Source organism: Vitis vinifera, chromosome 16 (assembly GCF_030704535.1).
Source record: "Vitis vinifera cultivar Pinot Noir 40024 chromosome 16, ASM3070453v1".
In the NCBI taxonomy this organism is placed as follows: Eukaryota; Viridiplantae; Streptophyta; class Magnoliopsida; order Vitales; family Vitaceae; genus Vitis; species Vitis vinifera.
The window spans coordinates 23,083,129-23,093,450 of NC_081820.1; the positions used below are offsets into that span (position 1 = coordinate 23,083,129).

The following is a 10,322-nucleotide window of genomic DNA, read 5'->3' on the forward strand; positions in this document are numbered from 1 at the left end:
TGAGGTTAGAAGTTTCTTGGGGTTGGCTGGATATTATAGGAGGTTTGTGGAAGACTTCTCTAGAATTGCAGCACCAATGACTCGATTGACTAGAAAAGGGGTGAAGTTTGATTGGAATGAGGAGTGTGAGAATGCTTTCCAAGAGTTGAAGCGGAAATTGACCACTACTCCAGTGTTAACTGCTCCTATTAGTGGAGAGTTGTTTACAATTTATTGTGATGCTTCCACAGTGGGGTTAGGGTGTGTGCTAATGCAGCAAGGCAAGGTGGTAGCTTATGCCTCAAGACAATTAAAGCAGCATGAGCGGAATTATCCAGCACATGATTTGGAGCTTGCAGCAGTGGTGTTTGCCCTTAAGACTTGGATACACTATTTGTATGGAGAGAAGTTTGAGGTGTACTCTGATCATAAGAGTTTGAAATACATTTTCACTCAAAAAGATCTGAACTCTAGGCAGAGGAGATGGATGGAGACATTGGAAGATTATGATTTTGCCCTTCATTACCATCCTGGGAAGGCAAATGTTGTAGCAGATGCTTTGAGTAGAAAGAGCTATGGCCAGTTGTCTAGCTTGGGGTTGAGAGAGTTTGAGATGCATGCAGTTATTGAGGACTTTGAGCTATGTCTTAGTCAGGAAGGACGTGGTCCATGCTTGTACAGCATATCAGCTAGACCAATGGTTATCCAGAGAATAGTGGAGGCCCAAGTTCATGATGAGTTTTTAGAAAAGGTTAAAGCCCAATTGGTAGCAGGTGAAATAGATGAAAATTGGTCTATGTATGAAGATGGGAGTGTGAGGTTCAAAGGGAGATTGTGTGTGCCAAAAGATGTGGAGTTGAGAAATGAACTTCTAGCAGATGCTCATAGGGCGAAATATACCATCCACCCTGGGAATACCAAGATGTATCAAGACTTAAAGAGACAGTTTTGGTGGAGTGGGATGAAGAGAGATGTTGCTCAGTTTGTAGCTAATTGTCAGATTTGTCAGCAAGTGAAGGCTGAACACCAAAGGCCTGCAGGGTTGTTGCAACCTTTACCTATACCTGAGTGGAAGTGGGATAATATCACTATGGACTTTGTGATAGGGTTGCCAAGAACTAGAAGCAAGAAAAATGGAGTTTGGGTGATTGTGGACCGTCTTACTAAGTCAACTCATTTTCTAGCCATGAAAACTACTGATTCCATGAACTCTTTGGCTAAGTTGTATATACAGGAGATTGTGAGATTGCATGGGATACCTATATCTATAGTGTTTGACAGGGACCCTAAGTTTACTTCTCAGTTTTGGCAGAGTTTACAAAGGGCTTTGGGCACCCAACTAAATTTTAACACCGCTTTTCACCCTCAGACAGATGGTCAGTCAGAGAGAGTGATTCAGATCTTAGAAGACATGTTAAGGGCTTGTGTTTTGGATTTTGGAGGAAATTGGGCAGATTACTTACCTTTAGCAGAGTTTGCTTATAACAACAGTTACCAATCTAGTATTGGCATGGCACCTTATGAAGCACTCTATGGGAGACCTTGTAGATCGCCCTTGTGTTGGATAGAGATGGGTGAGAGTCATTTATTGGGACCTAAGATTGTCCAAGAGACTACAGAGAAGATACAACTCATCAAAGAAAAACTTAAGACTGCCCAAGATAGACAGAAAAGTTATGCAGACAAAAGGAGAAGGCCCTTGGAGTTTGAGGAAGGGGATTGGGTGTTTGTAAAAGTGTCCCCTCGAAGAGGCATATTTCGATTTGGGAAGAAGGGGAAGTTAGCCCCTAGGTTTGTGGGACCATTTCAGATTGATAAGAGAGTTGGCCCAGTGGCATACAAGTTAATTTTGCCTCAACAGTTGTCCCTTGTGCATGATGTTTTCCATGTGTCGATGCTAAGGAAGTGTACTCCAGATCCAACTTGGGTAGTGGACTTGCAAGATGTTCAGATTAGTGAAGATACTTCTTATGTGGAGGAACCTTTACGAATTCTGGAAGTTGGAGAGCATAGGTTCAAGAACAAGGTGATTCCTGCAGTCAAAGTGTGGTGGCAACACCATGGGATAGAAGAAGCCACTTGGGAACCTGAGGAAGAAATGAGACGACACTATCCGCAACTCTTCTACGAATTTTAAGGTAAGCTAGTTTAAATTTCGGGACGAAATTTCTTTTAGGGGGGTAGGATGTAATGACCGGGTATTTTATGCCACGTTAGCAATTTTAGTTTGAAAAGTCTTATTTTATGTGATGGTTGAAAAGTAAAAAAGAAAAGCGTTTGGAGAACACGTGTCAATTTCGGATTGGTGAATTTCGTTTTATTGTGTCGGTCAATTAAACGAGTTGAAATTTTATGCCATGTCAGCCTTAGGATAGAAAATTTCTTAGGATTTTAGAAATTGGAAATTTCCGGGAACGAAAAACGAAAACGAAAATGAAAAATAAATAAATTAAGATTAATTAGAATTAATTAAGAAAAATTAATTAATTAATTAAATTAAATTGATGAATAATAATATTGAGAAAATTAGTTTTATTTGGTGTTAATAAATAAAATTGAGTGTTAAAATGAAAAAAAAAAATGAATTGAAAATCAAATAAAACAATTAGAATAAAGAAAAGAAAAGAAAATAAAATAAAAGAAATAATAACAATAATAATGGATTGGGCTTAGTTTTTGAGTTGGGCTTAGATTATGTGGGCTGGTGGCTTTTAAAAGCAAGTGGGCTGGTGGTTTTTTTAAAAGCCATGTGAAGTGGGCTGGGCTGTTAAAAAAAAAAAAAAAAAGGGAAAAGGAGAAGTGGTAAAACTGGTAGCAGCACGCACGCGGGAGAGAGAGAGAGAAAAGGGCACTGTTCATAAATTAGGGCACTCGTCGGAATTTTGATCGGCCGTTTGGACGGCCAAACGATCTTCGTTTCGGCACAAATTCGGAGGAAGTACTCTATTCGACTAGACGAACAAGCCTGCGGTGGCTGATTTTGTTTTTAACGGCCAAATTTTCAGATCTGAGGTAGGGGACCCTAACCCTAAAACTCAAATTTTTATGCTTTTCCCTTGAAAAAAAAATTGTAAATATTGTCATTATGAGTTAATTAGGAATTATGGATGTTGTGTGAATTTTTCTAGAATATTTGGAATTTGTTTGGAATTTTTGGAATTTCGGGAAATTGATTTTGATTGATAATTAATTATTTTGAAAGGTTAAAAATTATTAGATGGGTTGGAAAATTCCAAAATTTAGGTTAAATTTTAAATATAATGATTTGTGAATTTTTAGGCATTGGTTTGAATATTTTCGAAAATTTTAGGGTAAATAGTTAGTTAATTTTGGATATTAGAAATTATTATAATGGTTGAAAAATTTTGTAAGTGTGGTAAAATCTCAAGATTGTTGATATGCAATTTTTTTTTATATTTATTTGGGATATTATCGGAAATTGTAATGTGTGAAATTGTTTGATTGGATTATTGGTGAATGTTGAGATTGTTGAATTATTGAGGAACATTGGAATTGTGGCATTCATTGCATCATGGTTATGTGAAAAAAAAAAAATAAATAAAATCATGAAGATTGTGAAAAGTGTATGAAATGGAAAAAAATGAAACAGAGATGAGAAGTGGAAGCCCGTGTGAGGCGAATTAAGAAGGGAGAGAGATCCCTAGGGTGAAAGACCCAAAAGTTTACCCCGGGAAGACTTCGAATGGGGAGTGTATTTGGGTGCGGACGCGTATCCTTCGGTGAAAGCCCGAGAACAATAGTGCATTGTATGACTGTGTGTCACACGTTCATGTGCATTCATGTAATTGTTGAATATTGTGAAATTGGGTATAAAATTATATATATTAAACTATGTGGTTTGATTGACACTGTTGAATTGTTCCTGTGGTGTTGAAGTGTTCTTTTCGTATTCTTTGAACTTAGTAATCCCTTTAACCCCTTGGGTGTTAGGCACCCTATTGAGCAATGTGGAAATGCTCACCCCTTCCTTGTTACACCTTTTTAGATGCAGATATCTCTCCTGAGGATCCACAGGTGGGACAGGGAGGACTTCAGGATGCTCCTGGAGCGGCCTAGTGGAGCGTGGCATTTATTTGTTATTGTGTTCCTTTTTGGATTTTGGGGATTTGTTTTAGCAATTATGACTCATGGATTAGCTATGAAGCTTTATTTGATTAAGTTGTTAATTGTGAACTTTTATTTTGGACTATAATGAATATTTATTTAATCTTGTTGTTTTGAGTAGTTTTGGGATATTGTAATTTATGAGAATTCTAGTGAGATGTATAAAAAAAAAAAAAATCCAGAGTGTTTTGGTTGACTGCCAACATGGAATAGGAGGAACCCTTAGGGTCAAACCTTTGACCTGGGGTCACGGGTCAAATTTTGGGTCGCCCGGAATTTGGGTCGTGACAACAACTGAATCAAGAATAGAGAAAAGAAAAGCAAAGGCAATGCTCTTTGTTCCATTTTTCTCATTGCTTCTAAGATGTAAGTGAAGTGTTGTGATATCCTACATCGAATAGGGGGGAAAGTTTCTGCCGCTATATAAGTATATACTCATCGTAACTTTATAGATTAGTTTTAAAGCCGTGAAAACCCATTTGGGTCCAAAGCGGACAATATTTACACAATTGGGAGTGAGTCGTTACAAATGGTATTAAAGTCGATCTCCGATCTTGATGTGAGGTTTGTTTGACCCTATAAGGGTGTTCGTCCATTTAACCCCACAATCCTGTGGTACACAACGAGGACATTGTGTCTGTATAGGGGGGTGTCTATGACATCCTACATTGGATAAGGGGGAAAGTTCTTGGTGCTATAAAAGTATGAACTCCTCGTAATCATGTAGACGCGTTTTAAAACCGTAAGGGTCCATTGGGGTCAAAAGTGAATAATATCTACATGGTTGGGAGCAGGTCGTTATAAATGATATCAAAGACGATCATTGACCTCGATGTGAGGTTTGTTTGGCACTACAATCCCGTGAGACACAATGATGACGTTGGTCTACATGGGTGGTGGGGGGGGGGGGGGGGGGGGGGGGGGGGGAGGGTTGTGACATCCTACATCGGATAGGAAGGAAAGTTCTTGACGTTGTATAAGTATGGACTCCTCGTAACGCTGTAAACACGTTTTAAAGCCGTGAGGGCCCCTTTAGATCTAAAACGGACAATATCTACATGGTTGGGAGCGGATTGTTACAAGTGTTCTAAAATTTCAATCAATGACCTCAACCCTCTCTTTAATGTCAGTTCAAATACTGATTTGATTTTAATGGAAAACTGTTTTAGCAAGGCATGCACAGAGTGATCAATAATAAGTGTTGCAGATGGTTGTATACAGGCAGTTGAAAAGGAGTTCATACACAATTATTATAAGATATGATCTGGTTGATATTATACATGTAATGTTTAAAGGCCACTGTGTCAAACAATAGGAGCCCTGTTAACCACCTGGTTGCCTTATCTTCTCGTATGATTTTCTTGAAACCTGTTGAAATGTTTATATCAGTCGGTACACAATAAATTTGTAAATACTATCTAAACAGGAAGTTTTGAAGTACCCGATGTGGGGATGGTGAGCTGCGAATAGGGCCTGCAAGACCAGCTGGAGAATTTGGCATAGAAATCCCAGGTGAAGCAGAGAGAGTGGGTCTTATAAAGGATGGATAAACATAGGGGGAGACTGGTGAGTCTAGTACTGGAGTATGACCACATGAAGAAAGCGGAGATGCCACTGGCGATCGCCAGTGAAGGTGAGAGGCCAGTGCCACTGCAGGAGATCTTGATGATGATCTTCTTGATGGAAGCATATTGATTTTGATCCTGGGTAAGAGATGATGAGAGTAAAACCAATATGATTAGTCCTATGGAAAACAAGAACAGCTTATTGAAATAGCATATAGTAAGATGAAAAGAATGGATACTCACTTGTTGTGAACATCGATGTACTCATCTGTCTCATCCAATATCTCCTCCTTCAAAAACAGAACATGAGCATTAGGTTTCAGAGAATCCACATAGAGACTTTCAACAACAACGAATGCTATGCAGGAAAGTTCTTGTTCTATGTAAGCTATAAGATCATACTAAATAAGAACTAAACACCAAAAAAGAAAGAGTGTATGTCTAAAGCTATTTAAGAGGGTAAGCCCATGTACTTATACTACTTAAATCATTAACCTGCAGCAGTTCTTCCATGACATCCTCCATTGTTATGATACCAATGACCTCTTCATCCAAATTTGGAAGAGATTCCAAGTCTTCATCTGTAACATTTCCATCTCCACTTCCCCATTTTTTTAACCGTGGACTCGCACCTTTGCCTTGCTCCATCATTTTCTTTAACGTCGGATTTTTAGATTCAGAGGACACATTTCTAGAGATATTCAGCTGTACACTTGGACAAAACTGATTGTCAACTCCTGAAATGTAGTAACCACCAACTTGAGTGCCAGAGTTTTCTGTTCTCCCCATACTTTAATTTCCATAGAAAGATTATGATCTGAGTAGGTATGAATGACTTCAAGTCTACCCAGTTTTACCTTTATTCTTGGCTTGTCTTTGCCTCGAATTCGAGTTATTTATCGCAAATGTGCAGGGTTTGGTGTTTGCATTTTCTGTATTTGTCTTGACATCCTTCCTACACTTCACAACAACAGCCATATGACTGTGACCCTTCTGGAATTGATTTAGTATATCATACAGTGGTAAACAATCATATACCCTGTTACAAATCAAAAAACATAAAAATGGTTCTCAATGGTATCCTGAAATACAACCTGGAAATTTGAAACCAAATAGGAAAATTTTCACCTGGGGATTCTTCTAATAGTAAGATTCCTGATTGGGGTTTCATCTTCTGCACGACATTTGATCAGATTTTTCACCTATAACCAATAGGGAAGTTAGCCAGAATCACATGGACAATGAACATCGTTGATGCTTAAACTTTCCCCTTTAGACAACACAGACTCTGAATGATGATTAAGGTTTCTGCTGTTCTTACCAAAATAAGGCCGATTATATTTGTCAGGCTTCCTGAGAAGACGGGTATTCGACTATGCCCTCTGTTAAGTATTAGGCTCATTGTATCCCTAGGATAGAGATAAATCATAACCAAATATAAGATAGAAATTGATATAGTATGACATAGTGACAGAAGCGAAGGCATACTCGTCGAGTCTAGTGTTTATGTCAAGGGAAAATATTTCAGATATGGGTGTCATTGCATCTTTAGCTGTCTTCTGTGTCATGTCCAAAACTCCAGAGATAATGGTTGTTTCATCATGTGTCAACTCCCCACCTCTCCCTGCCTAACAATGAACACGAGTGGAAAGATTTATGCACTTCCAGCTCCAGAAATATCCAATTTAGCTTGGTTGCAGATACTAACCTCGTTTCCATGCATATCCACCAAGGTCTTTAGCTCTGCTCGCCGTAACAGCGCAGAATGGCCCTTTCCAAGGAGCCAATCCAGGAGCTGCAGCAAGAAGAAGCCCCACAAAAGGCAAAATGCATCAACACTTGGAATATTTTGAGCATAAAGGGAAGCAGATTACCTTACTGATAGGGTAAGATATAGGGAAGAGGACTAAAACAAGTAACCGAACCACAACAGACAGTTTTGCACCGACGCTCAGACCATACTGGGAGCAGACAGCTTGAGGGATGATCTGGAAAACGAAAAGGATAAACCAGATGTTAGGAAGATACCAACAATCAATCCGTGACCGCTAGGGAAAGCTTTTCAAGAAACAAGAATTTACCTCCCCAAAAGCAAGTATGAGGGTGACTGATATCAATATAGCACCCCAAGCTGGGACAAGCGCATCAAGGAAAATGGGCAGGGCCTTATTTAACATAGCTCAGGGTTAATAAAATTTCAAGCAAAAGAAACAAAAATATACTTGTCAAGAAGCTTACCTCCATTGCCAGAGAATTGCCTATGAGGAGGGTACACAGGAGCAAGTGCTGGTTCTTAACAATGGGCAGGATCTTCTCTGCCATCAACCAAGTTGAAGTGTCAAAGAAATGAAAATTGAGCTCTAATCAGATAATGCTTTCACAAATGAATGAAAACTAATTTAACCTGCATTCCTCCTATCTTGGGGCCGACCAGCCTTGGCCAGGACCTCTAGATCAACAAGGCTGAGGGACATGAGTCCCAGAGTGAGGCCTGACATTAGACCAGCAAAAGACACAAGAGCTACGCATATAACCAGATATATCCAGAACATTGTCTCACAACATGGCACATCGCTCGCTGCCATTGTTATGGATGAAGAGCGAACGAAAAGATAAAAGCTTAGCAGCGAAAAAGAATGAGCAGAACACTGGTAAGGGGGTTGGGTATTAATAGACTTGGCTGTTAATGGGAAAAAGAATAATGGTTCTCATCAGATACAATGAGAAAGGAAGACATAAGACTGACTGGTACAACACCCAACTGCCCAAGGAAAGAGAGATAGAGAAAAGAATACAGTCGTCTTACACTGAGATAAGTTAAAAAAAATTCATGTGACGGAATAAACAAAGTCTATGCCACCAAAGCTACAATAGACTGAGAGGGGGTGTTTCATTGCAGCTCTAACACCCAACTGTGTCAGCACCATATTTTTCACTGAGTAGGCAAAGCTTTCTATCCCATAACCTCGTTGTTTCGAGGGGAATCCATCTTCCAAGCAGCCGAATCCTTACGAACCACCATGAATCTTTTGGGAGAATAAGGGCATTGTGCCTGCATTCACCCTTAGGTTCAGCTCACATCCCATTTTGCCATTCCATTTGGGAAACCCTCAGGAAAGAATATTGTGCTTGAGGTCACTTACACTCTATCTAAAAAAATGTATGTGGAAGCAGGTATGAGCAGCACAAACACATAAGATAAGGATATGACGTCCGGTTGATATCTTCTGTTTGGACAGATGCAGGTAGTGAAGACTGAAGAGGCAAATCCAGGATAAACAATTTGATAAAAGGAAGAAAGGTGCATACCTTAGATTCTCTAAAGAAAAGGTAGCAGAAGGCTCCAGCATACTTTTTTGGCTACTTCTGTCACTAGTGGTGGTAAGTATACTTAACAAAGTTTTTAAACCTAAGCACTGATGGATTAATAAATTGTCAAAAGAAACAATGCTTTGAGATGTTCAATACAAAGCAAGTATCGTGCCTAGCTTGAGCCTAAAAGCACACATCATTTTCCATTGTTATCAAAATATTGGCTTACTTTATGAAGGTGATCTTAGGTTAAAAATTGGTTTCGCTTTCAGCTATGTCATCGGGGTCATGCAATTTTTGTAACATTTCACTCATTTTCATGTAGATATTGTTTGCTCTGTATTCAAAAGATCCTTGGTGTTTTAAAATATGTTTACATAATTAAGAGAAATCTATACATATATCATTAGAAACTTCTTCCCTTATATGATATAGGATATCACAATCACCCTTATACAGACACAATGTTCGTTGTACCCTACAAAATTATAAGGTCAAACAAACTTTCGCACCAAGGTTAGGAATCAGTTCTAAAACCATTTATAATGGTTTGCTCCCTCTAATAAAGATATTATTTGTTCTGAGTTTAAAAGATTTTCACGACTTTAAAGCTAGTCTACAAATTAAATAAATGTTAGAAAATTTTTCCTCTACCCAACATAAGATATCACAATTTTGACTTAATTTTCTAATGTGACATATATAAAATGACAGTCATTTTATAATTGGGAACGACTCAAATGGTTAACTGGTCACAAAAAAAGAAAGGAAAGAAAGTATACAAACTTCATGAAGTTTTGAACTGGCTCCATTTTTACATTGAATCTGTGCAACCTGGGTTAAAGAAACCTTCTCCTATAACATTAGGGCTCATCATATAAATTAAGCAATATCGCTCCGAAGTTTTAACAAAAATTGGAATGTTTGTGTTTAGAAATTTAAAGGTGATCCCAAAAAATATTTTAATTTGCACTAAAAGAAGTCCTCTTAAAAATATAAACATAACTTTTTTTGATATGTGGTGTCTATATCAACATTATGTAACATGTGTATATTAAACACATATATAGGATTTTATAAATATATTGGAAATAACGGTAAAATATCGATGAGACCAAAATTCATGGAAATGTTTGCAAAATTTAAAAAAAAAATGATAAAATAAGTAAATATATATATATATATATATATATATATATATATATATATATTAAAGTTATTTAATAAGTGTAATTGACATAAATATGAATAAAGAAATTATTTATCAATTTTTTTATTAAAAAATTACCTTAAATTCTTTTAATATATTCTTATTTATTTTAAAAATTAAAAACTATTTTT

At 37.7% G+C, this 10,322-nt stretch overlaps 1 protein-coding gene across 1 annotated transcript; it reads right to left on the reverse strand.

Moving 5' to 3' along the window:
- Positions 1-5,289: 5,289 nt before the first annotated feature.
- On the reverse strand, positions 5,290-8,567 carry LOC100256110 (DUF21 domain-containing protein At5g52790). Its single transcript, XM_002273575.4, has 13 exons — positions 8,074-8,567; positions 7,908-7,984; positions 7,751-7,834; positions 7,544-7,657; positions 7,378-7,464; positions 7,158-7,297; positions 6,991-7,078; positions 6,798-6,871; positions 6,527-6,708; positions 6,165-6,406; positions 5,913-5,959; positions 5,546-5,807; positions 5,290-5,472 (listed from the first exon to the last, which is right to left on the reverse strand). The coding sequence occupies exons 1-13, from the start codon at positions 8,252-8,254 to the stop codon at positions 5,428-5,430; spliced, it is 1,623 nt and encodes a 540-aa protein (XP_002273611.1). The 5' UTR covers positions 8,255-8,567; the 3' UTR covers positions 5,290-5,427.
- Between the last annotated feature and the right edge of the window lie 1,755 nt (positions 8,568-10,322).

Coding starts and splice junctions, on each gene's coding strand:
- LOC100256110 (XM_002273575.4), bottom strand. CDS start 8,254: ATGGCAGCGAGCGATGTGCCATGTTGTGAGACAATGTTCTGGATATAT. Junction 7,298..7,377: donor TGGATATGCATGGAAACGAG/GTTAGTATCTGC, acceptor GTTCATTGTTAG/GCAGGGAGAGGTGGGGAGTT. Junction 5,960..6,164: donor TCATGGAAGAACTGCTGCAG/GTTAATGATTTA, acceptor CTGTTTTTGAAG/GAGGAGATATTGGATGAGAC.